Raw genomic sequence first — 24,829 nt, 5'->3', positions numbered from 1 at the left:
ATTGGATCATGTATTCCATTTAAATTAAAAGTGTGCCTGATGTCTTCTAATAATTTGGCAAAAAAAAAAAAAAACAAAATAAAAAACATGCGGAAGCGACAATGCTTTTAAAATAATTTAGCTGTAACAAACTTAAATATTTTTATTTTACTTTATTTTTTTAGACAGACTCGTTAGAGCTTTTTTGCATGGAATACATTTCTAAATCAGAATGACAAGTGGAAGTAGTATTTATTTATTTTTTCCTCATCAGTGCATTGGCAACTAAATACTTGGTTGTTGTTTTTTTTTTTTTTAGATTATTTTCCAGAAAAATACACTTTCCACAGAAGAATCCTATTTTTTTTATTAACATTTTATGATTTCTTTGTTTCAAAACGTAAAACCAGAAATCAAGTGGAGTTTCTTAAAATATGACCACAAATTTCCTATAACAGATCGATCTGTGGCTCTGAAGTTTTATTTAGCTGGACTGAGGACAAAAACGGCTCTTTGGTTTGTAAAGGTTGCAGAAGCTGCAATCACAACTATTAATGCAAATCTGCTCCGACTTGCCATTTTCACCAGTCATTGCAACTATTCATTAAATCTGACCAATCATCTTAATGTTTTCTGTATTTCCTCCTTTTCCGACCAATCACTGTAACTCAGCAGAATTTTGCCCCCTTCCAATTTAACTTCCTGTTTCACAAAGTTTCCTGAAAGCCAAACCTGCAAGATGAAAGCATGAGTAATGCTAAACATTTGCCTTGTTTTTGGTAAAAACCCTTTCTTGAATCATGTTAACATGACCGAGCAATGTAGGATTCTTCTTTTGCACTTCTGACAACTCCTCAGGATGTAACTTTATTTGAATTAAGGGCGTCGTTTCAAGAAAGCACTAGAGAATTTTATTTCCACTTTAAATATTAACTTTGTCTTCTTTGGGAAGATCATGTGCAGCTTTTGTTTTTTTGTTGTTAGTTCTTTTTTCTTTTAACCAAAATATTTTTATTGAGATTTTCCACTTTGAAAGTAAAATGATGTACCAGTCTGAGTAAGCTACTTTTGTAATTACTACATGACAGCAACAGCAAACTATGAGCCCATTTTGGGGCTGCAACTAATCCAAGTCGTAGAAGAAATGAAGGACAAAATAAAATAATAAAGAAAGAGGACTAAACCAAAAATGAAAACAGAAAAACACAGCTTCTCAAAACAACTGGGATAACTCAGCATTATCCAACAATTGTTCACGTCTACGCAGCAGGTCACAGCAAAAGTCCAGCAAGAATTTTTACTTTTTTTGTGTGATCATGTCATAGCAAAATTAAAACATAAAAAAAGTCATTTTAGGCCTCAAAGATCAGAAAGAAAAAAAAAAAAAAAAACCATCACAACATCCTGGACTGTCTTTGACTCTACAGCGTGGCGGGACCCTTACCTGAGCAAAGAAAAAAAGCTGTAGGAGTTCCTGACTGAACTCTGGTCGACCTGAAGCAGACTGTAATTCTTCCGCTCCGACGAATCCTGAAACGAGTCACGTGTTTAATGCCGACGTCCAAATATAACTAATGACATTGGGGGATCAACCGTTTCATAATTGTGCAAAATCTTCAAAAAAAAAAAAAAAAAAAAAAAAAATTTGAAAAAAAGGTTTTACCTTGTGATCAAAGTCAGCTGCATAGTAGCCATCATTCAGCCCAAATATGATCTCATTTGGGTATCTGGATCGAATCTGTGGGCAAAGCGAGGGGGTAAGAGGATGAATATGGGGACCGGGTCGGAGAGAACAAAGTGCAACAGACATCTGGATGTGCATGAAACTGAGTTATCTGTTTATGAGCTTGGAATACGGTCCCACTGAGAAGGAATGGCAAAACCATAGGGTTTGTTCTGAAAGTGCTTGAAGACTGAATTCCCCCCCATTCAATGTGCAAAACTCAAGACAGACACCAAAGTGATTTTCTCCATTGGAATTTTAGAAATATCCCGCCGACTTACAAAATCCATCACGTCCCTCATTAAACTTTTATGCGTGGTGCTTAACGCAGAAGATCAAACAATGCACCAAAGCACCAAAACATTGTGATTGATGACTTCTGCACTGATTTGAAATGTCTGGAAGGGGAACAGAAAATTAAGAGGTTTTTTTTCTATATTGTAAATGTAATTTACAGGAATACAATTTTTTTTTTTTTTTTTTTTACTTTCTAAAACATTCATCATTCTAACTTCCCTCAAGTTTAGAATAAAAGCTTACATTATCTTGTTCACATGTAGGAAGGATTAGATTTACCGCAGCATAAAATGAAAAAGGAATGCAGAGATGTGGGATTTACTACGGCGCGGGTTTACAGTGCTCGAGAATCTGAAAGGAATGTGGGATTTACTGTAAGGATTTACAACCCCGCCTCCGACAAAAACAACAATAATACCAATAGTAGAATGACAAGGCCTTACATACGGTGCAGATTAAAACGCAACGCAACAATCTGCACGTAATTTAAACTCGATATCTGAGGAGCGGTCGAGATCGTGACCGTCTAATATATCTTGAGAGAAGGTACAAATATCCGCAGACGGCTCAGCATTAAAAACAGACACCGTCCCGCGGGGGGGCGGAGGGGTTAGGAACGCTTTTCAGAATTACCGACAGTGAAAGCGGGTCGCCTTCGGATTCAACACGTGTTAACGGTTCAACTTTGGTGGACGAGGTTACAATTTTTCAATGTAGAGGAAAAATAAGATTTTAAGAAGATCCAGAAGCAGCAGCGGAGCACCGCCTTGCTTTGGAGTAATAAAAAAAAAAAAAAAAAAACAGATACGCACTTGGAAATCCTTGACTTTCCGTCCTCTGGGGCGGAGAGAAAAGAGGAACATCGTTTGAAGCCAGAACGGCCGGTAAGCTGCACATCTGTGCAAAGATGAACGACTTCTACAGATGTATGTATTTAGCTTGTAAATATTTCAAATCTATACGTCTGTGATAAAGAAAGGGTGGCTCACTATTAAGTACACCATGAAACTACACATATATTTCTCATTATCTTACTGGATTTTAGGTCAAATTCACAACTGAAAGTAATAAATTATGTTGTTTTACACATGGTGTTTGTAATTTTATAGGTCAGTCCAACAGAAAATCGAGCATAACAGAAGAGAAACAAAAAATAATTGCATGTGGAATCGACATTTGTTTTGTATCAAGTGCTTTTATATTCAGCCTCTTACTCTGATGCCCCCAAATAAAGGAAGTTTAGGTAAAAAAAAAAAAAGGGCCACATTTTGAACAGCACTTTCAGAACTTTTCAATCCATCATCTAGAAATGTAAATAGTACGACACAAATAAGACAAGGTCGTCCAAATAGACTGGGACTAATCAGAGAAGATGCCAACAGGCATAAAGTAGCAGCGCTGGACTAAACAAAATATCAACCATCAGAAACATCCTCTACTAATCTGGCCTTTATGGAAGAGTAGCTGCATCTCCACTGGCCACATAATTGTATGAAATGTAATTACAAAAATAAATTTGATAAATGGAAACACACCGTACGTGTGGATGTATGTTCCGATCATACGGTTTTGCGCCAGGATGAGGTGGTTTTTTTACTTAAAAACAGGGGGGGGGAAGTCTTGAGAAAAAGAATCTGCTAATGGAAATTGTACTTTTTTTAAGACATATTCAAGGATTATTGACTTCAAGCAAATTTATACATCTTGCTGAAAAGTTACATTTAAAGTTACTTATGTCTCATTTAAAGTGAACTAAGCTATTTACAGTAAAAACAAGACAAAAAATACTTGGTAAGATTTTGTGTTTTTTATCCAGCAGATATAGTTGCAAAGAGTGATAGTACTTAGATGGAATGAAAACAAACATTATACCAACGTTTTATGGCTTCATGCTTATCAAATACAATGCTAGCAAAATATGTGGTTGTCATTTTTATAATTATCTTTATGTTTTTTAGCTTTCTTAATTTATTTACTGATTTATGCAACAGCACATGTTTTTTCCCTGGATTAATTAAAGAAAGAAAATGGCAATTAATCACAAAATAACTCTGAAGATTTAATTTGTGTTGTGACATCACTTGGTTATGTTCTGTATTTTATGTTTGTCTTGTCCTAAACACACAGATTTAAGATAAAGACTAAAACAAAATATAACCTTTATTTGTTTTTTTTTTATTATTCTTATTCATTTTCTGTTGTTCGCTCTCTTATCTAAGTGGTAATTTGTAGATCAATGCCTCCGTTTATTAGTCTGTAATGTTTGTTTTGTATGCACTAATGGTGAATTAATTTTTTAAAATTCATCTTTATAATTTAAAATGAAGCACCTGCACTTAGTTGGCGCATTGAACCAGGGTGTCTTAGTGAGAGCAGCATTTCTAAATGTGTGAAAACGGCTCCTTGTTGTTCTACCAAAGAGGACACAGCTCCTTAGTGAACCCATGTTGTTGTAAACGGGTGGCTCACCTGTTGCCCTGTGTATCTCAGGCCGTCCAAGTTGACCTTCCACTCAATGAGGAGCTGGTACTGCTCCTGCTGCCCTCCCCAAATCCGAACCACAAAGCAAGACACTGAAGTATCCAGGAGGTCCGGGAGCATACCAAAGTCCAAGCTTCGCCAGGTCGGGTTCTGGAACACACAAAAACGCACAGCTGAAATCTGGCCGACACAACGAGAGTCAGAACAAACGGGCTGATTGAGGTTTCATGATTAAAAGAAAGACATGAACGGGAGCACATTTTTGAGAAAAGCCGAGTTAAATCTTTACAAACGTTTTAGACACAGTGAGTGAGAGACGGTTATTAGGAGGCAATGCTGCTGGTGAGAATGTGTTCTTTCTTTGCTGTGCCAAACGAAATGAACTAACATCTCCAACCGAGGACAGCAGACGGAAACGAAGGTCAAGTGTACTCACCAGTGAGTCTCGAATGACTTCACTCTTGTAAAAATCTGGAAAGAGAAATACCCAGTGAATAAATGCACATTAAATACAGGTCGCGTGTGTGAGAATCCCAATGATAAACCCGAAAAACATTTTTTTAAAAATGTAAAAATCCTTATCCATATAATTATACATCTACTTCTACTTTTCAATCCTGCAAAATTACCTTGACATGGTTTTTCACTTGGTAATATTACCATCCCGATTTTAGTTTAGCTAATTTTTCTTTGTATTTAGAAGACATCAGCGTAATCTCACACATTGTTTCTCAACGGACTCAGTGTGCAGACAAGGAAATGCACCATCTCCTTTCTTAGCAATGCCTTTGGAATGTGTGCTGGATTCAATCTTACCGTATAGAGAAAAGTTTTCTTCAAAGACTTTGGATATAAGGTTTGTGTGTGGAGCAGCTTCAGGTAATCAAAAGCCTCTTTTGCCAAACACAAGCAGGCGAAATCGCCACTTTTCCAGCCTCTTTTTTGACATGTTTTTAAGACTAGTTGTGGGTTTAAATAGCGTTTCACTGGCGATGTTTTCCTGTAACATATAATTGCCCAGTAATATGTTTACATTTCCTGTCTGCTTAACAAGTTTTAATACAAAAATATGGTGGACCGCTTCGTCGCCGGGCTAAGCAAGTTTTCTGGGGGAAACCCCGAGATGGTCGATGTGACCGACTGATTTAATGCAACAACACATCAGAAACATTGTCGCGTTTTGCTTCAGACACCATTTCCTGTTTCTAGAACACTGGGAGGGTTAGGTGGGTTGTGCTGTTTCAGAACAGATCACTGGACTTCAGTAGCGCTGTGACTTGATAGCAGAGCAAAAATTAACGCTTTAGAATCACACAAGTGATAACAAGGTTAATGCTTTATATTTCCTCCGCTGAGTTCGCCATTTGAAACTGTTTAAAACTGCCTACTTAAATAGTTCAAACATCCCTAATATAAAAAGACGTAATAAAGAGTACTTATTAGTTTTATTGTTATCGCAATACCACAAAGTAACATGATGAAACTTTAAGTCCATAACGCCCACAACTAGTTTCTATGCATTATTGCAAGCAGTGGAAACCACAGACCCCAATATCTAAGAACAAAAAAGCTAACTTCTACAGTTTTCCGTATTTTAGCTCTTGTAGGCACAACCAATCAGCACCAATGAAAATAAACGCAGCTCATGGATTGGATGGCCAACATATACTCACAGCTCTACGGACTTCCCCATAACACAACCACAACACAGAATAGGAAATAAGATTTGCCAACTCAGAGTCTGACTTACGTCCCCGGATAAGGTTTACAAGTCTGACATGCAGAAAAGTAGGTATATGTTTAAAAAAAGAAATAAAAACTGTTTGAACTGTCAGAGTTACTGCACTTTTTTGGCTTCCATTACATTAACTTATTTAAGTTTTTGGGGGTATTTTTTAAGTTACAGTTCAGATTCAATGATGTTGTACGTTTCCAAAAGTTTCGATATTACAACAAAGAAGGTTTCCACCGACCTCTAGAAATGCGGTCTCCTACGCAGAGGTGGAGGGTGAAGTAAGTGTCCAGCAGTGGAGAACCATTCCTGTTGACTATGTTCCTGGCAGCGATGCTCCGGAGATGACGCAACCGTCTCTGTTTGACCAGGGGGGGAAAAAAAAGAGAGAGAAGGAGAGAAAAACATGGATGTGATTCATCATGAGCAGAAAGCTAACGGCAGAGCTGAAGTCTGCAGTTTCGGTTTTGTTCCAGGGATTCCTGTAACCTCCACAGACATGCAAGAAGTTGTTTTTGTAAAGATAACCTTTAACGTGGACATGTTCCTGTGTTTCAATGAATTAAACTTTAAGTGGAAGGTTTCACAGAAAGCAGCAAAGCTCTTCGTTTCATCCTTTTGACTTTTCGACTTCTGCCTTTCACGGAACGAGTCAGGTTTTGAAATACTGGCCGCCTTTTAGGAAATATTCGAGTTAAGAGGCTCCACTTCCTAGAGAAAGCGCAGCGTCTGCTGTTTTAGGAACGCTAGCCCTGCTAATGGCTTGTGCAAGATGCTAAAAACCATGTCGGATGTCAACTTCATAATATTTGTCTGTTCTGAAACAGTAGTTTATATATTGCAATATAGTGTCGTCCCGCGTCCAACTGAAACAATTTGCAGAAGTTCACATCAGGGAGGCGAGAAGAAAACTTTTGATATCTTCATAAATGAAATTCTAAAATCTCGGACACAGGAATTGGAAGCAAAAGTTCCATCAGCGCATATCTTCTTTTTGCTATGCAAGCATTCATTTTAATGTCTCTCTCTACGTGGGTGAATGCATGTGTGAGTCAGTGGGGAAGGATGAAGACAAGGAATTACATTTGGCCTTGACCGGTCGGCCCAGCCGGCTTCCTGCAGGCGAGCAGAGGCAGAATCTAAGTCATGAGATTCCCTATAAGATTACTAACCCTAAGAAACAAAATGACTGATTGTTCCACTGGGGACTTTGAAATCCCCTCCTTACAAAATGCCACTGCATATTTCTGAATGAGCTGCGGCGGAGACGCACAAAGAAATAAGGGATGTGATGGAGCTACGGCAGGGAACTGGGTTCTTCAAAGCAGAACTACGTGAAACACATGGAGGGCAGCTGAGAGCGAAATGAAGTTGTCTGAAAGTGCGACTCTGGTGTGCATTTGGTGTAACAATCGCATTATGTGAGAACTAGCTTTGCTCCGAGTGTCTGAAATGCATGACTGGAAAGGCTCACCGTGGCATCTGAAACAGATTCATTCTAAAAATAGACTCGATATGAAACAACCCGGAGAACACAATGCGTGCAGATTGCAAACACCTGGAAAAAAAAACTTTGCACAAACTCCTCACATGTACGGGGTGCTGTTTGTAAAGTCCGACCGTTAAAAAAGAAATAATAATAAAAATAAAATAAAATTAAAAAAAGAACAATGAAAATATGTCATTGTTTATTTTTCATAGTCATTCTCTCACCATGTTATTCCTACATTCATAAATGCCAGGCTTCCAAACTAAATATTTTGTTCACAAGCTGAATATTGAATTTTCAAACTAAATATTTAAACTGCTACCTAAATATTAAACTAATATATTTACATCTGAGCTAAATATTTAGTTTTGAAAATATTTAGTTTGCAAATTGCATTTATTTTTAGTTTAGTTCCAAACTAAATATTTGTTTTCCAAACCAAACATTTAATTTCCAAGTATTTAGTTAGCAAAAATAAATATTTCATTTGGAGCCAAGTATTTAGTTTGAAAACTAAATATTTAGTTTGGAAGATAAATGGTGGTGAATTAAATATGTAGCTTAGAACTCTGATATTTTTAAATGTATGAATATCATGGTAAAGACATTTCTTTAAAAAATGAACAACCTCATTTTTCTTCACTATATAACTGGAAAAAATGAACCAAATTATTGCCATCATGTTTTTACTGTGTAACTTTACAAAGAAAAAAAACGGCAACACATCTGGGCTGTAGAATTTATGCTTTTTTTTTTTTTTTTTACATTTATTTTTGGCTCCAGACAATGATAAAAAATATATATATATATTTTGGTTCCACTTTGCAATTACGCAATTATTTTTTAAGACAATATTTCATTATTTGAAGGGTAGCTTTCACTAGAAGGAAAATGTAATGTTCAAAGCACTTTACTGTTCTTATACACGTAAAATCCAACTAACAAGACAGTTTATTAAACGTAACCTTGCTAGTATTAGTTTTTATGACTTTATGAGCACGACTACTGTGACTGTACATCTAATCTATGACTGTCGTTTTATTTTTGCCATCAACATTCACAATGCAATTCGAAAGAAAACAAACATCCAACGTAGAAAATTTGCACGTGATCACAGACAGATTGTTCTGGATGGACGTTTGCATGAGACGATGACGTCACACTGCCACAAACCGAGGGTTAAACTGTATTGACACTATGCCAATTGTTACACACGGTGGGGGCAGCATCATGCTCAGGTCCCGTTTCCCTGCAATGACAACGGGAGAACTGAAACCTGAGGATGTGAATGTTTTATGTAGGACACTGACCTCAAACTAGATATGGACAAAAATAAAATATATAAATTTTCTTTCTGAAAATTAAAGCTATAGTTTCAATACTGACCTAACTAGTTGCAATAAGTAATACAACATTAACTATAACTCAGGAATTGTTGGATTTTAGGGATGAATAATGAAACTTTCTCAACCAGCAAAATATTAAAGTGCTGATCCGGTTTGCAGTTCTGCGTTAGAGTGCCAATATGTTGGAGTGCAACCAGAAAGTAGTTAAAGTTCACGCTACTGCCTGCGATCTCTTCTCCATTTTAGAAAAAAGCTGAATAATGCTGACCTCATATTTGGTCTCACCTGTTGCGTTTTAACTTTTAACGCCTGCCTTTATCGATGTCGTGGAGATTTTCTGGTTTTCTGATAGACACTGAAAGCGTTTCATTTCCCAGCACTACACCAGACAAACGGCAAAATAAATTGTGACATTCACCACATAAAATGTATTCAGAGTGGTTTTCCAAGAGACTACCAGAAATATTGTAGCTTTCTTAAAAAAAATAAAAATAAAACGGTCAAATCTTTTCCAGAGAAATGATGATTAATGAAAGCAAAAACTTCCCAGAAGAGCACACACAAACTTCCAACTAAGATTTTGCAAGCTACCTGCTGGCAACTAAAGTTAAACTTGCCAAACAAAAGACAATGATGATGCAATATTTTTAAAAGAAAAAAATAAGCAGGAGGCACATATGACCACCGCAGAAATACTCTTTCCTCCATTAACAGTTTCAAAATGATTGATTATTCTCCAGTCTGGCTCTGTTAGCCTGAAACCGTTGACCTTGGTTCTCGATTTGTCACCGTTTACAAATTTCTGACTTGTTGGAGGCTCTTTACTGGCTAACGTTGGTGAACCTCTTTATGTCTCCAGCCTAGAGTAAATGTAGTTTGTGGATTGAGCAGGACGGTCCAAACAAATCGATCGTCCTCCACGTCAATTCAATTCAGACGCACTGTCAGAAACGGCATAATGCTTTTTATTGCACAAATGTGTTCATGAGGTCAACAGCTGTCATGGGCTGTGTTTACATATCCACATGACAACACATACAGGCGATATGTGGAACAATCTCGTCGCAGTTGCGGGTCATTGTAATGTTCTGAATCCGACACGTTAGAAGGCTTTAAAAAAAAAAAAGAGCTAGTAAATATTTTATGCATGTTTGGAGAATTATCCGACCCTGATTCTGGACGCTGTGCAGCTGGAAACATTTTTGCTTCAGGTTTAAATAAATCTCTTAGATCAATACTAATGGGCAAGGGTTGTATCTAGGCCTGTCACAATAAACAATAAATCAATTAACCGTATGACAAATGAAAGCAAACACAATCATTTCTGCATAATTTTTTGTTTTTCCTCTATCAAAAACTAGATGACAAAATTCTTCATTCTGGAGTTTTTGTCTCGACTAGCCCTTTTTTGAAGGACAATTTTGTTTGAGGAGACTTCAAAATGTATTTTATTTGTTGTTTCTGTTTAATTTTTTTTTTTGGATACTTTAAATTTCTTCCAGTTCCAGGGTTAGATGTTAGTTAGAATTTAAAGTTTATTGATGCTTTAAGAATGTGTTCCTGCATTCTTATGCCACCTCAAAACAACAATTATTGTCGTTTATCGCAATAACATCTGGGACAATTTATTGTCCAGGAAAACTTGTTATCCTGACAGGCCCAGTTGTATCCCCAACTCTAGCATTTCTGTGACTAGCTGTACCACCACAAAAGTGAATGAGATGGATTAGCAGTGCTGATTGTGTAATTGAGCTGTTGGTAAATCATGACAGTCGTGAGGCTGTCATGCATTAACAACCTTCAGCCAGAGGCCTCTTCAGATTAGCTGCAAGATTGGCTGCTACAGGAGAGCCTTCCTCCTCACAGCATCACCTTTCCCTGAAGACTCCTTGATAATGAATTACAACATTTACTTTCCCTTTGGGATAAATAAAAGTTTTTTTCTGAATCTATTCGACGTTCTTTGATAGAGGATTCCCATTTAAGCATCTTAAATCTTACCTGATTTCTAAAAAATAAAATGCATCGAAACATAGTGTGTTGGTGAAAGTGTTTGTAGACGTAAAGAATCCAACTCATATCCACATAAAAATGTTGCCATGCAAAAACATATTGAAAGGTCCAAAGTGTCAGCCACATTACCATGATAAGCTGACTGATATTTCAGAGGCCTGATTATAGGAAAACTGAGTGAAAGAAAGACGCTTAGGATTGCTGAAGTTAGATCGTCATCAGATAGAGGGAAGTGGTTTAACAAAGTAAAAAAAATAAAAATAATAGAACCAGTTCGCCCTTGAATCTTACTGTTTGTTTCGAGCCAAAATGAAGTCATCTGCAGTGAGTACCGAGCACGCTTCAACTAATGGCTTACATTAACACAATGACGCACTGTTGTTTTTAGAGGCTCTGGCAGAATGAATGAATGAATGAATGAATGAGAAGAGTATGATTTTTTTTTACGAACTTCCCGATTTAAATTAGCAGTAAAGCTCAAATAAAGCCTGAAGTTGAGAAAATTGCAATAAAATTGCAGTGCAAACAACACAATGACATACCCTGCTACTTTCCCCCCCTCAGCTGAATGACCTGTCACATGCAGATGGGCATAACGTCAAGTTCTGTCACATTTTCAGAAGCACAGCTGCTTGGAACAGAAATTCTAGGCATTTTACGGTAAAGATGCCCCTAAATGGAGCAGCAAGAGGCCCGTTTTAATATTTCAAATGCAGGTGGAGAGGATTAAAAGACACCGGTGTCCCAGAAGAGATCAGTTTATTTCCTGTGAGCTAGCTGAAGTAAGCTAGCTGTGGCTAGCTCACTAGCTCGCAGTCAGTCTGACAGGCCTGGTTTCCTCTGGCAGCAGTTGTAAAACTACAGCAGAACACAAACACATGACTCCGGCCAAGTTCTGCTCAGTCCGCCTACCTTCCGCTGGTGCCGAATAGTATAGTCAGGGGGAGTTTGCGTTTACCTGCTGGGATGTGAGCTCCACATGCAGGGCTCGAGAGGATGAAGCTCCAGAGTTGGTGACAGAGGCGGCGGGGATAGCAAGAGCCCGACCGGTGATGGAGTTCATCCTCCTGTCGGCATCTAGCGACTCTCCTTCTCATTCAACAAAACGCTCCATCCTTAGCATTTCAAAACAAAAGTTCACCAAGTTGCGGGCAACCACGACAGACACGCAGTTACGAATGTTCATGTGCGTAAAGCTTTCCGACAGCTGTCAGTCCAGCAGCGGGACGTAAACAAAGTACGGGCTATTCTGCTACATTTGCTTTCGGAAGTCCATCTTTGAAATGGAAGTACGTCACTGCCGTCCGTGATTGGCTTAAAGTGACATCTGTTAAGCAAGGGAGGGGCTTATTCCTGGCAAGGTGCATTTCTATTGGCTGAAAGAGCTGTTTGTCAACCAGGAAGGGCCTAGCGTCGGTGGAAATCTGTCAAATCTGCGAAATATGAGGAAGTTGTATGAGCAGCGTGACATGCAGGTGACAGAAAAAACGCTGGTCTTCATAGTTTTTCTATCAGAAAGTCACTGAAATCGAACACAATATTACAAGAGCATGTGAAATATAAAAGACTACCAGAAACGTAAGTTTTTACATATTTCAGCATTCTTTAGATAAATAAAACTGTGATGGAATTGAGGATATAAAGAACGTACAATAAGGTCTATTTTACCTGAAAGACTAAGTTTAAAAAAAATTAAGTTGTAATTTTACAGTAAAACGGCTGAATATACAATTTATATTTTATACAATTTTATATATGACTATGCAGTTTTATACAATGTTATTTTTCTGTTAAATGTTACACTAAAAAAGTGTCGTTAGTATCAACATGTAAATAAGTCAAAAATACTCTACAGGAAGTCACGTTATACCAGTCAACCACCAGGGGGCGACACCACCACATTGCATCTTTTTACAAACAAGCAAGCTGACCTATTGATTTTTTTTTTAATTATTTTATTTTATTTTGTTGTGTATTCTTGCACAATGGCAATAAAGGAATTCTGATTTGTTTGTTTCTGTAAGCATGCATATGGAAACAGACTTGATTTGGTGGTAAAACAGAAATTAACTACTTTTTGCCAAACAAATGCTGGGATTTAAACATCTGTACTTTTGCCCAAAAGTTATTTCTATTCATCTTTTTCACACTTAGGTATTGTTGCAACCACAAAATGTAACATTTATTGTAGGTTAATTTGTCATACTAATATGGTATAAAGAAAATATTTTTTTTTAAAACACTCTTCGCTGCCATTACAGCTGCCAGCCTAAAACTAAAGGCTGAAATCTTTATACACTGAGGTTTGTAGCTGTGATGTGACCAAATATTGAAAAGTTGAAATTCTGTGAGATTCTGTGTAGCCATTATCAGTTCCTTCTCATTGAGGAGCTTTTGACACATCAACGGGATGTTCTAATTATCCAAAATGTCTGAGTCTCAGTTATGTACAGGATGTCCAATGGTGCAACTGAAACAGGCAGAAAATGTTTTTGAAAACAAAGGCAAGGACAACAAAGTCTCTTCAAAATATACAAAAATTTAATTTAAATAACAGAAGACAGATGATGTCCATCATAAAGGCATCACCTGCTTTTTTTTATTGCTCTGAGATTTATCACAAGGATTTCGCTACTCTAAAGGAAGTCACAGTGTTGAGACAAGAGGAAACTGCTCTTCAAGCTTACCGACCATCATCATTCACAAGAAGCAGCCTTACTGAATCAGATGATTCTCTGTTCTGTCGAGGAAGGGGCTAGAAATGCCTGCAAGTACCAAATAACTTAAAGGGATACTTCCACATATTTGAAGTAAGGTTCTGTTCAAAGGTTGTAAGAAATCAAGCTCATCCGCAAAACTTTAGTTTGCATAAATCCAGATTAGTTGTCAATGCTAAAGCTAACGGCGAGCTAGCAAGGGGCAAAATCAACCTCTACCTACCTCAAAAGAAAGCAGGAATTTCCTCGGACGCAGTTTCATGTCCCCTTGGACCATCGTTATGCTTGCATTGGGCAACTATGTACACTACGACTGATTTTTATTTACACAGGCAATTCAGATGGGAAGCAGAGTGCCATCTGTGATCTTCATTACTGTGAATTAAGCATGTCAAATGTTGCACACAGGACAATCGGTGGCACACCATCTCCAGCCTCCGTTTCCTGTGTAAGTAATCATCTACTTCAAAGTAAATAACGCCCCAAAGCAAACATGACAGTGGTTTAAAGGTTCATGGAAATAAAGTGGGTGTGTTTTTAAGACTGATGTTCTTTTAAGACAAAAGTATGCTTTGGTATTGGTCTCCAAGATCAACAAATACACTAATGGATGTACCAAAAATTAAAAGAAAATATTTCAGGTAAGCTATTGACTCCTTGGAAAGGTTTAACAGAACCTCACTTTAAATAAGTACCAAACTCAAAGATGCATTAAGAATCAAGTTAATATCAAGTTACTTATTTTCACTGATCACATCTAAGCTACAGTTCTGCAATGACACACGACATACTGGAACCATCAGGTGTCAGGCATTCAGTTCTCTAATTGACCCCAACCTTTCCACTGCTGCTCTAAACTTAAAGAAAAAAAAAAAAAAAGAAAATTCAGGACAGAAAAATTTCAGTTTTCATTGCAAAATGAGCGCCACCTTTCCCGAATCGAAACCTGGGATGAGAGAAACGAGAACATAAAGCAAAGCAGCAGGAAGGTCACTTCCCGAGCAGAATCTGATTATCAAAGGCATTTTTTCTAAGACAATCTCCAGAGCTTAATCGATATTCAAAAAAAAAAAAAAAAAAAAAAGTGCATGAGAAATATTCTTGAAAGGACAAGTCAAACAGGCTTTATCCCTTCAGCTGAATATAATTAATACTTTATGGCAATAACAATTACAGGCAAATGTGTGCTGTCCATTAACCATGTCGATCCAGCCTGTAGAAAATGTACACTTTCTGTGTACATCTAATCACTGCGTTCGAAGGGGTTGACAGGACAAAACACATCTTTGGCTCAATTAACATTTGGGCTTGTCGACCCATTATTAAAGTGGTGCTTTCCATTTGCATTGTTTGTGCATTTAGCATGTTATGTGGTTCTAAAGCGTACAAGAAGTAATATATGAACGCACAGGTAATGGAAGATGTTGGCAGGTTTTCCAGATTAATTTACAGCTCCATCTAGTGGCGGTTACCCCCTCTGCACCGATGAGTTAGTGCACATCAGAAATCTTCTCCAAAAAAAAAGGCACAGCTTTTGATGTGGTATTTGGTGTAACTTTGTCCAAAAAAAAAAAAAAAAAAAGAAAAAAGTTCTGCACTGAGGCCACTGTTGTTGAAATCAGACATTTTCCTGAACTCAAGCTACAGCTGTGCAAGTGTGAAAACTGTTTGTTTTCCACCAGACGTCGACATGTGTACGGTTTCACTGTCCAGACATAAACCAGACCACTGAGGCAGGGCGAGGAGGGAAGTTCAGCAGGAAGCTCCTCGTCCTCTCACTGGATGTGCAGGATGTCGCTCTCTTTCAGACCGAAACGGGTCTTGTACTTGTCAAAAAGGCACCGGAGAGACCTGACGTACATTCCATGGTACAGGTCCACCATCTCCTCTGTTGGGTCCTCAATTTTAGGCACTGTGATCGGCTCCCCGACTGTAACAAGAAGGAAAGAAACGGTGATGAGTAAATCTTGAAGAGGGTCTAAAAAAAAAAAACTTGAGTGGTGTTGAAATTCTTGTTTCAGCAGTACAGCAACGCTTATCCAGAACCGGATTTTAAAGTACATTGGCCTCTGGGCTGAAGCCAGTTTTGGTGCCCCATCCACTTCCTAATAAATAGATAGTCCTGTACACCAGCAGGTATGAACCGATTGATTGTAGATTTAATATGTTCCCTGGCCAGTTGCTCCACGTCATTCTCAAAAAATACAATTTAAAAAAGTATTATAACATCATAATTTTCAAATATGTGGGTATCGTTTTTGTTCATAAAAATCTCAAAATATTTATGCAACTCACCTTTTATATAGTGTAAAATATTATAGGAACTAAAAATTCCATGAGGCACCAAAACATAAAAAACCATCTGGCACAGCCAGAATGACAACAGAAGAGCAAAATTCATACTCTAGAATGGCCTAGTCAAACACCATATTAGGTTGAGTTAAAATATTAGAGCTGAAACTTGAACATTAATGTTCACAGACTACACCCACTGTGAGCTTCAGGTATTTTTGTAATTTCAGTTTCTGGAGATGCAAAGCTGGTAGAGACACATTCCAACAAATTTGCAATGAAACTTTGTTGTGCGAAACATTGTTTCAGGGCGCTGAACACAAATTAACACCACATGTTTTTGTCGTAAGACTTTTGAACACCATGCACTGGTCTATCATATAATGGCCAACGTTCATAGCTGCAATGTGATAAAATATGAAAAAGTTCAAGGTGGTGTGAATAACTTTGCAAATCAGCGCGTCTGACATGCATAGCAGACAAACTTGCCTATGGTGGTGATGGGATTGCAGAAGGGCACGATGCCCCAGGCGCTGCCGTAGAAAAGGCACGGGGCAAAGCCCAAGATCTTCTGTAACCTTTTCTGCAGAGCTCTCCAGCAGGTCCCCTCCTCAAAGATCACCTGCTTGTAGGCGTCATTCTCCCCAAACGAGTACACAGGAACCAGGTCGGACCTAAGCGATCACAAAGAAAGTGTTGTAACTCGACCGATTCTTGAAGTCGAATCAGAAACCACAAAAAGAGAGGAACGAAAGAAATATTTAGCATCAAGGGGTGTCTAGTGAATGCTGATTTAGACATTCCTTTAATAAACGTTTCCTTCCCACCGATCGCCATCTGTTGCACCCAACCGTCCAGTTAGTTTTACAGCCTACATTATTAGTATTTATGCTTTTATTGTTATACAACTATTCCAACAGAAAATGACCTGGCACCGATGACGATCATCACACCAGATGGCTAGGGGAAGACGTGGCAAACGTGTGAATTTTAGCACGTCTCAACTTAACCAAGCCGCCTGCTTTTATTTGATAACAACAACCAAAAGAAACACATTCGAAAGAAGGCGGGTTATACTTCTGTTTACAGCTTACTAGTTGCCTTACGTCAGACTAGGTTGCACAATAACACCGTTGGCACCAGCAGTCCGTTCTGGGGCAAACACTTGAGTTTTTGTTCTGTCGAGGCATAAGATTTATGCAAGGAGATTGCACGAGAGGAAAACTTTCAGGATTAAACCTTCTCATTTTATCTGAGGCAACGTTTTTATTATTTTTACAAGAACATCGTCCTCAAGCTAGTTTCCCCCATTTTATGAGCATTCAACTAGTTCTACAAAGTGTGGTTCCAGCGCCCTGAATGCAACACTCCTGGCTTATGTGAGTAACAATGCTAGCCTAGTTGTTATGAATGGAGGTCTTCATAATTGCATGTCTTTTTCCAGCAACTTCTAAGCTTCTTAGAAAAAGGTGCACCCAGTGATATGATAATCCTGCCATGTTTGGGCTAGAGATACAAACCAAGATGACTTAGCCGTGCGGTTAATAATGGCGCTTAATGTATTGCCGAGCGCAGGTCAGGACCGGTTAACTCAGTTTGACCTTTCAGAAATGGTAGTCCATGCCACGAGGTGCTCAACACAGCACGGCACATTCATAAAAGATTTGTTAGCGGCTCTCTCTCTCTGGGCCTTTCTAACCTTTCTAAGGTTAATCATCCCGGATTTATCCAGTCCTGTGGTTCACAGCAGAGACATTTTCATAACGGATTTGGCTGAGGCTCGTATTTTGAGACCTTGAAGTTCGTGCAGGTGAGTGGGCGAGTTCGTGCCTGGGTAATACGGCGGACGCTCACCCTTTCTGCAGGGCCAGCTTTACAAAGCCCTTGCGGTTCTTCAGGGTGACTGAATTCACGCCGGGCACACAGTGCAGAGACTCTGCTGCTCCTCCGACAACGATGACCACAGCGTTCCCCGTCCCGTTGCACGAGAGCAGGTAGTCTATGGAGTGCCTGTTCACTGGGCAGATGCCTGCAATGGGGAAGAGATGTGGAAACATCAGATCATTTTTATTTTGTCTTGACATGGAAAAGAGGGTTTACTTTAAAGATGTGCAAAACCAGAACTGTGGGAGATCCCTTTCCATCAAAGCAACATGCCCAATGCCCTGAAGTAACCCAAGTGTCACGAAGGTATCGATGAGCAAAGATAACGCCAATAGAACAAAGAGCCTCCTCAGAGCGCTTTGAGCTCTATAAAAATCAGTAAAATCAGCAGATCGAAGTAAACAGAGACAGCTAAAGCTGGACAACAGGACGAGGGTCAGCTCTCGGACAAATACGCTTATCAGCATCGTCAAACATGACCCCAGCGACTCACCCCCAGACATCAGGTAGTCTCGAAGGACAGGCAAGCGGAAGTTTCCCGCCAGGGTCGCCAGGGATGGCTTGATCCCAGGGAATTTCTTAGAGAATCCCGTCGCCTCCGTACCGAAGTTGCAGAAAGCACCAAAGCAGAAGATACCATGAGGGTGGTAGCCCAATACGTAGTTCCGGTTCGGGAGCAGATCGTGGGTTTTAATGAGCTGCAAGACAAACGGAAAGATGATGAGGCTGGTTGCCACACCTCTGTATAAAGGCTCAACACAACCATAGTCATGTTGGAGCTCAATATAGAGAGGAGGCTTAAAACAAAGGGCAAACTATTAAGAACTACAGTTTACAAAGGGCTGGAGGAGACGGCTGAGTTTCATATTAGTCAACATCGATGACTGTCGATAATTATTGATTAGTTTTTTTGTTTTAAATATCTGAAATGCTGCCAAACTGGTGGCATGAGATTTCCTGTTTTATCACAGTTTTCACTCCACGCCGTTGTTTATTTTTAAGCAGTTATGAGGCTCGGCGGTGGCAAAACCTGAAACTGCTGCCGTTACTCAACAGGTTGTTGCTAGGTAACCAAGAATGAGCGAGTCAGTTGATGCCGCCTGCCTTGTCTGGCTCGTCATGAGACGTTGAACAGCTAAAGGCTTTTCTTCTGCCTACATCTCCCAGAATGCTGCGCGGTCCTGAATCAGCTTTTTTTTTTCTTGTTATTTTCTGTGCTGGAAGGCATTAGACAACAAAACGACACCGACTGATCTGTTATTGTTTTTAGAAATGGTCTTTACCTGCGAACCCTCTGCCAGGGTTTTACTAAAACTAGGACATCGTTATCAGCTCAAACCAGACGGAGCTCTCCTCTCCCTCCTCAAGCACGGTCATAAAATTACTGACCCAGTGCGCGTGGCATCCACCAGCTGAGACTGGAAACTGGACTTTTAACTTTCTGAACTATTTCAAGATCTTTAATTGATCCTCAAGCTGTAAATGTGAACAACCCTGCCAGAAGGTGCTCGAGCAGCTGTGCAGAGTGGATCCCTCTATCGTAGTAAGACAAAGCTAAAGGTTTCATTAGGAAAAGGCGATCGCGTTTAAAATTGCTAATGTAGCACCATGAGTCGATATATTCTGGACAGGGAGTGGAAAGATGTAGAGAAAAGATTCACTGACTGAAGCAAATGAGTATCAATATCTGAAAAGTTCCTTGGTTCTTTTTGGAGGGTGTAAATATTACACTTTTCAATTGATCCAAATCCAAAACGTACCGATGTGTTCACTTCCACACAAACACGTCCTCAGACTTTGACTGGTTGGCCTCCAGCTCATAAATAGCAGCCGCTTCATCACAATAGATAAAGCTCGCTTCCTCTTCAGCTAATTGATTGTTCGGCACATAGCTGGGGGTTTTTTTGTTGTTTTTTTGTTTTTCATACGCAACTTGCGGTCATACTGATATTTCTATCGCAAGACAAACATGAGGGATGCCCGCTGGCTCTGAAACGGGCAAAGACGAGCGGCTGCACAGGGCAAACAGCACAAATCAATACGATCTGCAAAGTTCAGCTCCCTCGCATTAATGCAACCGAAAACTAGGTTTTTGTTCGTCAAATTGCATTCTCCAATTTATTTTAAAAAATTGTTGTTATTCTTAAATCTTTTTGTTCAGGTTGCTGCTTTAGCAATCCCCACATCAAATCCTCTGACTGCATCTCCTACATTCGAGAACGGTCTTCCTCCCTCGTGACAATAATCGATATTTCTTCAGTCTCATTTTTCAGAAGAACTCGCATACTAGTAAATTAAGATCAATTATAAATTATGACGTCCTCTGACCTACTTAAGCTCAATAAACTTTTAAGGACTCTGATCCAGTTCGACTTACTCTGGCAGTCTCCCACAAATTCTTGAAAGAGGGAAATTATCTGAACTTTTTCAGATCAAGACCCGCAAAAAAACGTCGATTAATTTTAAGATTAAAACATAATCTTACATCTGATACAGTAAACCAGAAACTAAAAGTGCAGTTTTCCCATCTCCACAATTGAATCACCACATTAACCATCATTCTTCAGTTTCAGCAGCTGATGATTCAGAGAAAGCCTATCGACAGCTGACTGTAACCATCTGATCTGTTTAAACACGCTCCAGCCTTCACCTTTGACCCGTCCAGTGACGGCTACTGTACCACCCTGTGCATGCTGCCAGCGTGAAGGTGTTTTCATGCTAGTGTGATCACACACCCTGCTCTGGTCAGAAACAGCAGCACTATCAAGCAGAACAAAGGCTCAAACTCCAAGCCAACACACACCCTCCATCATTACGACGGGACAAGGGACACCGCTGCAGCAGACGACCGATAAGCTTTATCTGTAGAATAATGGCAGACATGCACACAGCTGCCGAAGTCGTATGGCGTGGACTCTGTCCGCAATGTCAGAACAAATAAAGTTTCAACGATTTAGTTCTCTTTTGGTTGAATTGTCTCCTGATGTTTAAAGTCTTGCAGCTGCTTAAATCAGCAACGGTTCACTGGACTGCTGATGTAATTACCCTGATGGGGAAGTAGTCTCGGAAATACGTCCATACTGTCCAGTTCCTCACCCAGGAAGACCTCCTGCCACCTGGAGAGAAAAACGAGACTTCATTAAACATGAAAGAAATGAAGACCAGCACCAATGATGACTCCCAGTCATGCTGGTATTCAAAATACTTTAGATCTGATGGCATCTTGAGCTTTTTCTCACAGTAAATCAAACCAAACATTTACCTTCTTAGGTCAGTTAGGATCATCAGAATTATTTCTGTTTCCTACTTTTTTTTTCCTCAATGTTCAGAAATGTTTGTACATTTCCCATAAATTATATTTGTATTTGCTGGAATTACCATTTTATATGGGGTTTTAACATCCTTGCACAAGCCTCACGTTGCCATACTTTAAGACCTTTTTACTGCTTTTATTTATTTATTTTTTCTTTTTACATAAAAGATGCTAACAAACTTACTCTGTGTAAATGTATCAAAAATGGCTTACTTTATTAAATCATTTCGGGTTGTTTTTTTTAAATAGGGATATTTTCCAGGAGATGAAAACAGCATCTCAGAAACAGGCTTAGATTTTACTGGACAATAAACTGTAAAATTGTAATGTACGATAATACTGATTTGAGACCCTGTAAAAGTAATATAGTGTTAATGGCATAACGATGCAAGTCTTTAATTTTTGTAACACTGGAAGCAGAAGACATTTTAATTATGAAAAATAAGACAAGCGAGAACAATAAATAAAATGGATTATGATGTTTCTAAACAAAACTGCCCTCAATAAAATATAGCTCCGAAAGTGGAAATTATCAAGCTCATTTGTATTTATTGTTTAACTGATTAATTGTTTAACCAGAGCCAAAGAGAAAAGTAAAATTAAGCCGAATGTTACTTTTCTTCTCTACGGTTGACTATTTGGAGGCTCCAGGCTGAAAAACACTGTTGAACTAATTGAGAACCGAGTGAAAAAAAGAGTTACAATTTAAAAGGAAGAACTGCAGAGGGCTGTTTTTCTTGTCCTTCAGAGACAAAAATACCTTTATTTTGTTAGATTTCTGATGGGAATTGTGCTTCGCAGCATCACTGACTTGTTTATAAAACAATATAAAGGACATTACAAAATGTATTCCTTTTATAAACGCATGCAAACAGGAAACCAAGAGAGTCAACAGATTGGTATCGACTCTAAAAGCCTACCAAAGTGCACCGTGACCTGACGATTTTGTGAGGGGAACCATTTGACACACAATGCACTCCTTGTGTCCGTCCATCGTTGCAAAACAGCTTACCCAACGCCGTGGAAACACGGAGTTAGTCACTGTACTTTTTATTATGACGTCATGATGAGAACCCAGGAACATTCCTGCACGCCCTCACGTACGTTCGCTCTGTGCAACGCAGAAGTAGCAGGTTTCGCCATCCTCTCGTGTGTGCGCTTGTTTTCTAACCTCGTTTCGGGGTGTTCCAGTCAACGATGAGCCAGGCGGTGTAAAGGGCGGCAATCAGCCAGCAATCGGTGCAGAACATGTAGATCAACAGCAGCGTGCAGGCAATACCTAGACGCAGAGAGGCTTGAAGTTACCAAAACCTTAAGCTGAGACCAGTGAGCTGACACACACACACACACACACAAACACACAAACACTCACCCATGGCTAAGAAGGAGACGACCCACTGCAGCACAGAGATGACCTGCAGATGCTTTTCCATCCTGGAGCTGCAGGGCCACAGCGCCGACGGGAGATCCTGCAGGGAGGAGAGGATGCTGGAGCCGGTGCCTGGGTGGACACAACGCGTGCAAGATGAGGTCAACGTCAATCCAAGTTCAACCGAGTCCAAACAGGACATGAAACTAAACAAAGAGTTAATGATTTCCCAGAAAAGGCAGCGTCCAGTCGTTTCATTTGAAAGGACCAATGCCGCGAATGCTCACCACCAGCTCTTTTTACCGGCTGCTCCAGAATGTCGAAGCCGCCGGCTGCTGGGCATGTGAGAACTGACGTCAAAGTGGCCACATTAACGGCTACTAAAGCTTGTCACGCTGAGAGCCAATGGAGGAAGAGAACCAGGAACACACAGCCATCTAATCCCATCTAGGGACGCTGAAAATAACCTCCCTCCAGGATTCACAGTTACTAAATACCTGTAAACTAGGATGCTGCAGCTACTTAAGACTCCCACTGGTTCAATGTGCATCAGAGCTGCACTTCCATTTGTACAGGGAGGGATCTCCTCAGAAAGTTTTCAAAGGAGCACGCAGAAGAGGACAAATTTGCCGTTTGTCTACAGAAACCAAAAAGCTGTAACAGAACATCAGGAGCTTCATCATGCTGTGTGCCAGTGTTTATGAGGCGATGGTGGCTGTAAATAAATAAATATTTATTTACATAGATCAGACTGCACAGACACGGTTTTATGAACATAATCATGGAGAAAATGGTGGAAATCTATATTTTGGCTCTATTGTTTGGAGTGGAAATCTATTTACATTCCTGTCCTGAAAGCATTGATAAGCAGATATCTGGAAAAAAAAAAAAAAAAAGGTGGAACTGCAGAAGTGCAACTCTTTATTATGGAGCCCTTACTGCTGATGAGGAAGACATGGGTCTACATCTGTGTGTGAGCGTCCCGCCCTGTACCCGACGTGGTGCAGAGCCTCGAAGAAGGTGGAGATTTTTACTAAGTTCCTTGAATGCACCAGTCATTCTTCAAACCGACATCTTTTTACAGCAGCGTTAATGTGTGACCTTTTATATTTATATCTCCCCATATGTTCAGTTTTGATCATACAGTTTAGATGCAGCTGTGGCACATTGTGGTTGTTCAAGGTACAAGTAAGACATGTCCTTTAAAAATCTGTAACATTTCAAAGCAGTTTCAGCTCATATGATGGTGGATAATAGAAGATATGGTGAACCTTTTTGCAATAACCAATCAATCAATTAATTGCATGTTACTTTAAAAAGAGATCAATCATTTCCATTCTGATGATTGGTACTTTTTTGATCATTCATTTTATTTATGGTTTCGGGTGTTTCTGTTTTATTTATTGTTTTTGTTTGTGGCGTTTTATTGTTCAAGTTTATTAGTCTTTGAGCGGTAAAATTAGCATTATCATGCTAATTTGTTAGTTCGACTCAAAATGACAGTATTATCATTTCTGGGACAGTTTTAACTTCTTCGGTGCTCACTTTCTTTTGTACGTTTGAAAGTTCTTCTACTGAGATGCCAGAGAAAGAGTCATATAGTTTATGGAGTTCCCTCCCCCACCTGTTGCTGCACACAAGCAGTTAACTGGCTGAACAAAGGATTATAGACATCCCCTCCCACTTACAAAATGTCAAATTTGGGATTTTAGAAGGATTTCCAGCTGCTGAAAAGAGATCAACAAGGATCACGATGACATTGAAACGAAAGGGGCACCACCCATCACTCCAGTTCCAGAAAACGCTGCTTTGAAATTAGTGCTGGAAAACTATAAGAACCAATAAAGCATGAAGGAAAAAAATTGCAAGAGCAGAGTGAGTGGAACACTCGTTATTTATTATTATTCACATTTTGAATGCCACTTTATGCAAAAATGAAATTAACTAAACTCAAATACAGCAAAGCAACACTGAACAGAGGTCTTTATTTGACCTGAGTAATGTTTAACTTTGGGTGACACGATAAACATTCAGCGCAACAATTACTTTTTTGTTTTAAACAATCAGCTCAATTTTGCTCTTTAAAATTTACATTCAGCTGCTGCCAAAGACTGGTCTTTAAAAGAAAAAAAGGGGGGGGGGGGGAATGAAAAGGTGGAAAGTTGAGAAAAAAAAATAAAACCCCCCAAAAAGA

At 39.2% G+C, this 24,829-nt stretch overlaps 2 protein-coding genes across 2 annotated transcripts in view; both read right to left on the bottom strand.

Moving 5' to 3' along the window:
• uvrag (UV radiation resistance associated gene) overlaps positions 1-12,356 on the bottom strand; it is a 115,972-nt gene extending 103,616 nt beyond the window's left edge. The window contains exons 1-6 of the mRNA XM_015039206.1: positions 12,019-12,356; positions 6,454-6,571; positions 4,917-4,951; positions 4,469-4,630; positions 1,643-1,717; positions 1,424-1,509 (exon numbers count right to left, since the gene is read on the bottom strand). Coding sequence (XP_014894692.1) covers positions 1,424-1,509; positions 1,643-1,717; positions 4,469-4,630; positions 4,917-4,951; positions 6,454-6,571; positions 12,019-12,123 — 581 coding nt within the window. The 5' untranslated portion in view covers positions 12,124-12,356. The remainder of the gene's footprint in view (positions 1-1,423; positions 1,510-1,642; positions 1,718-4,468; positions 4,631-4,916; positions 4,952-6,453; positions 6,572-12,018) is intronic.
• A 1,223-nt stretch (positions 12,357-13,579) lies between these two features.
• Positions 13,580-24,829, bottom strand: part of dgat2 (diacylglycerol O-acyltransferase 2) — a 14,974-nt gene continuing 3,724 nt past the window's right edge. The window contains exons 2-8 of the mRNA XM_015039207.1: positions 22,639-22,767; positions 22,438-22,545; positions 20,999-21,069; positions 18,447-18,651; positions 17,924-18,098; positions 16,559-16,743; positions 13,580-15,707 (exon numbers count right to left, since the gene is read on the bottom strand). Of these exons, the coding sequence (XP_014894693.1) occupies positions 15,553-15,707; positions 16,559-16,743; positions 17,924-18,098; positions 18,447-18,651; positions 20,999-21,069; positions 22,438-22,545; positions 22,639-22,767 (1,028 nt within the window). The 3' untranslated portion in view covers positions 13,580-15,552. The remainder of the gene's footprint in view (positions 15,708-16,558; positions 16,744-17,923; positions 18,099-18,446; positions 18,652-20,998; positions 21,070-22,437; positions 22,546-22,638; positions 22,768-24,829) is intronic.

This window comes from Poecilia latipinna, unplaced genomic scaffold (assembly GCF_001443285.1).
Source record: "Poecilia latipinna isolate Pla-1442-1.1 unplaced genomic scaffold, P_latipinna-1.0 Scaffold465, whole genome shotgun sequence".
Lineage (NCBI taxonomy): Eukaryota > Metazoa > Chordata > Actinopteri > Cyprinodontiformes > Poeciliidae > Poecilia > Poecilia latipinna.
The sequence above is the reverse complement of the archived record's forward strand: the minus strand, read 5'-3'. Positions and strand labels throughout refer to the sequence as shown.